The following is a 2879-nucleotide window of genomic DNA, read 5'->3' as shown; positions in this document are numbered from 1 at the left end:
ATGTATAAATATAAAAAACTTCAAGAAAAAGAGAATATATATATATATATATATATATATATTCTTTTTTTTATCAGCGTGATAAAATATATCCTCAACAAATGTGATTTAGCAAATCGTAGACGGATTTATTGCAAACCGAGTATAAATAATATCGCGACCGCATGTCAATCGCATGTAACTTGTGTGCACACAAAAAAATTTACAATGTTTTTCAGATTTGATATTCCTGGTAGGACACTTTTAATCACTTCGGCGCGAAATAAAACAGAAATATCCAAAAAATTGTCTAGCAAAAAATGGACATCCGCGAAAGCTTGAGCTACACGTTATTCTTTATTATTAATTATGCACTAAACAAGATACGTATTAGTTTTACAAATCGGGAAAGAACAAAAGCCAAATTACAAGTATACTTAACGATGTTAACAGCTTATTTAAATTAATTCGCTAATAACTAGTTCCGCGATGCGGAACGCGTTTAAACTAATACACGATTCTTTGCTGATTCAATTGATTATCTCGTGCAATTAAAGGAATGACACGACATGTCGCGTAAACGATACAAACACGCAATAAATAATTCGCGGTCGAAAAAAAAGATCAATTTCCTATGTCACGTTGTTTTTAAATCGAAACATTAAATGTGCAGACAAATATATACCGTGTTTCGTGTAGTGCACTATTTATAGACGAATTCATTTATTTCTCAGATAATTATTGATTTCTGTTTTTCTTGTTTGAAATACGCGCGGCCGTTGAGTAAAAAATATGTAATTTTTTACAACGGTATACCAATAAAGCCGAACTAAAAGGTTTGGCTCGAAAAGTGTGAAAATGAAAATCGTTAACGTTAGCAACGCGATCTCTGACATTACAACCGTCCCGATTTATCTATTCGCTTACGCATCTCCTAATCGTCGATTCACTGCATCGATCTTATCATCGAATCACTTGCGTCAATCGAAGATTTTCCATTCGAAATCTCGCGGCAAATCTTAATATGCGCACGTCCTACTTGCGAGGATCCTAGTTGAATTTTCGCGCAATCAGTGTCGCGTGTTCACGTTAATGTCAAAGTCGACACGATGACAATGGAAGTTTGACAGAAGAAGCTATAACATTCCGAGCTCGCGATTTTTTTACTCGCGCGTGCGATTTCGGTTCGCGATCGAGCTGAGCGCTCTCACCTGTAGATTTGGCGATCCTCGAAAAGAGAACTGTGACATGATGTGTCGGCCGCTCAGGGCCGTGATGGTCGGGCGCCGCTACGCGATCATCGTTCCAAGAGTCCGCGGCATTCGCTGAATCCCGTCACTTCCCGATGCTTCCGTGTCACTTTCGTCGGATCCTCCGTACACTCTTTTGCTCTCTCCTTCACCGGCGAGCGCTCTCCCGTCACGCGCCACCCCCAGCGAGGGTGCTACTCGCGCCAGCGACGACACTCCCGCGCGTCCCGTCGTCGCGACCCGGTGCCCGGTTGCACGCAATCCTGTCGCAATCGCTGACGGTCCGTTGCCGGCATATGCACACTCGGGACACTGTCAACACGCGTGGGAACAAATCGGGAACAAGTTGATCGCGGTCGCAGTTCTCAGTCTTCCGTGGTGCGCTTACGCGTATCGAACACACACTCGAGAAGATCGACTGAAGCCCGAACGTCGACACAGTCCGCGTGCACTCCGAGGTCACACTCGCGTCGAGTCGAAGGGGGTCACGGCGCGCCGAGGGTCCCTCCCGGAGAAAGAGTGCGAGCCACCGACCGGACGCGCACCACGAGTCGCGCTACCCCCGGTGTCGCGGGGAGGGAACAAAAAAAAGCAAAGGTCGGAGGGCACGCGCAGCGCGCAACGCTGTGATACTTGTGTATCGCGCGCGATGCGGTTAGTCGCGGCGGCTAGTTCACTTCGGTTGATCCGATCGACGCGCCAGCTATGATCGGTCGCGACTATCCTCCGAATCGTCGTTTCTTTTCGACGGAATCCAGTCCTCCGCTTGGCGGATAGGAAGGCGGAGGTACGCGAGTGCGAGCGAGACGGCCGTGGCGGGTGGGAGCGAGAAGGGTAGACGGGATAGAGGGAGCGTGGGACGGGGAGGCGAGAGAAGGGAGGGGGGAATGAGAGGGAGAAAGATAGAGAAATAGAGCGGTAGGTAGGTTGAGCGCGAGGGTGTCGGAGGGACACCGCTGAAAAAGGAGAGGAATGAGCGGAGGAGGAGAGCGAGGGGGAGGGAACAAAAAAAAGCAAAGGTCGGAGGGCACGCGCAGCGCGCAACGCTGTGATACTTGTGTATCGCGCGCGATGCGGTTAGTCGCGGCGGCTAGTTCACTTCGGTTGATCCGATCGACGCGCCAGCTATGATCGGTCGCGACTATCCTCCGAATCGTCGTTTCTTTTCGACGGAATCCAGTCCTCCGCTTGGCGGATAGGAAGGCGGAGGTACGCGAGTGCGAGCGAGACGGCCGTGGCGGGTGGGAGCGAGAAGGGTAGACGGGATAGAGGGAGCGTGGGACGGGGAGGCGAGAGAAGGGAGGGGGGAATGAGAGGGAGAAAGATAGAGAAATAGAGCGGTAGGTAGGTTGAGCGCGAGGGTGTCGGAGGGACACCGCTGAAAAAGGAGAGGAATGAGCGGAGGAGGAGAGCGAGAGAAAGAGAGAGAGAGAGAGAGAAGGAGAATGGGAGAGTGGCGGCGAGGACGACGCTGAATCACGCGCGCACCGGCCGTCTCTTTTTATCCCCTCGCAGCCGGTCCTTCCACGCAGCCGGTCGCCCGACGGCCTGCGCAATCACGCGCTCGGAATTCGCGAAAGAGCGGCGCGCGCGCGCGGGCTTGCTTCTTATTCTTATGTTAGCTTTCTCTTCTCTTCCTCTCGCCGCGCC

The 2879-nt window shown here is 50.8% G+C and overlaps 1 protein-coding gene across 1 annotated transcript in view; it reads right to left on the bottom strand.

The window, feature by feature from the left end:
• LOC115239182 (iroquois-class homeodomain protein IRX-6) overlaps positions 1 to 2205 on the bottom strand; it is a 30753-nt gene extending 28548 nt beyond the window's left edge. The window contains exon 1 of the mRNA XM_029813557.1: positions 1191 to 2205. Within this exon, the coding sequence (XP_029669417.1) occupies positions 1191 to 1229 (39 nt within the window). The 5' untranslated portion in view covers positions 1230 to 2205. The remainder of the gene's footprint in view (positions 1 to 1190) is intronic.
• Between the last annotated feature and the right edge of the window lie 674 nt (positions 2206 to 2879).

This window comes from Formica exsecta, unplaced genomic scaffold (genome assembly GCF_003651465.1).
Source record: "Formica exsecta isolate Colony F162 unplaced genomic scaffold, ASM365146v1 scaffold365, whole genome shotgun sequence".
Classification (NCBI taxonomy): domain Eukaryota; kingdom Metazoa; phylum Arthropoda; class Insecta; order Hymenoptera; family Formicidae; genus Formica; species Formica exsecta.
This window is presented reverse-complemented; position numbering and strand designations above follow the sequence as displayed.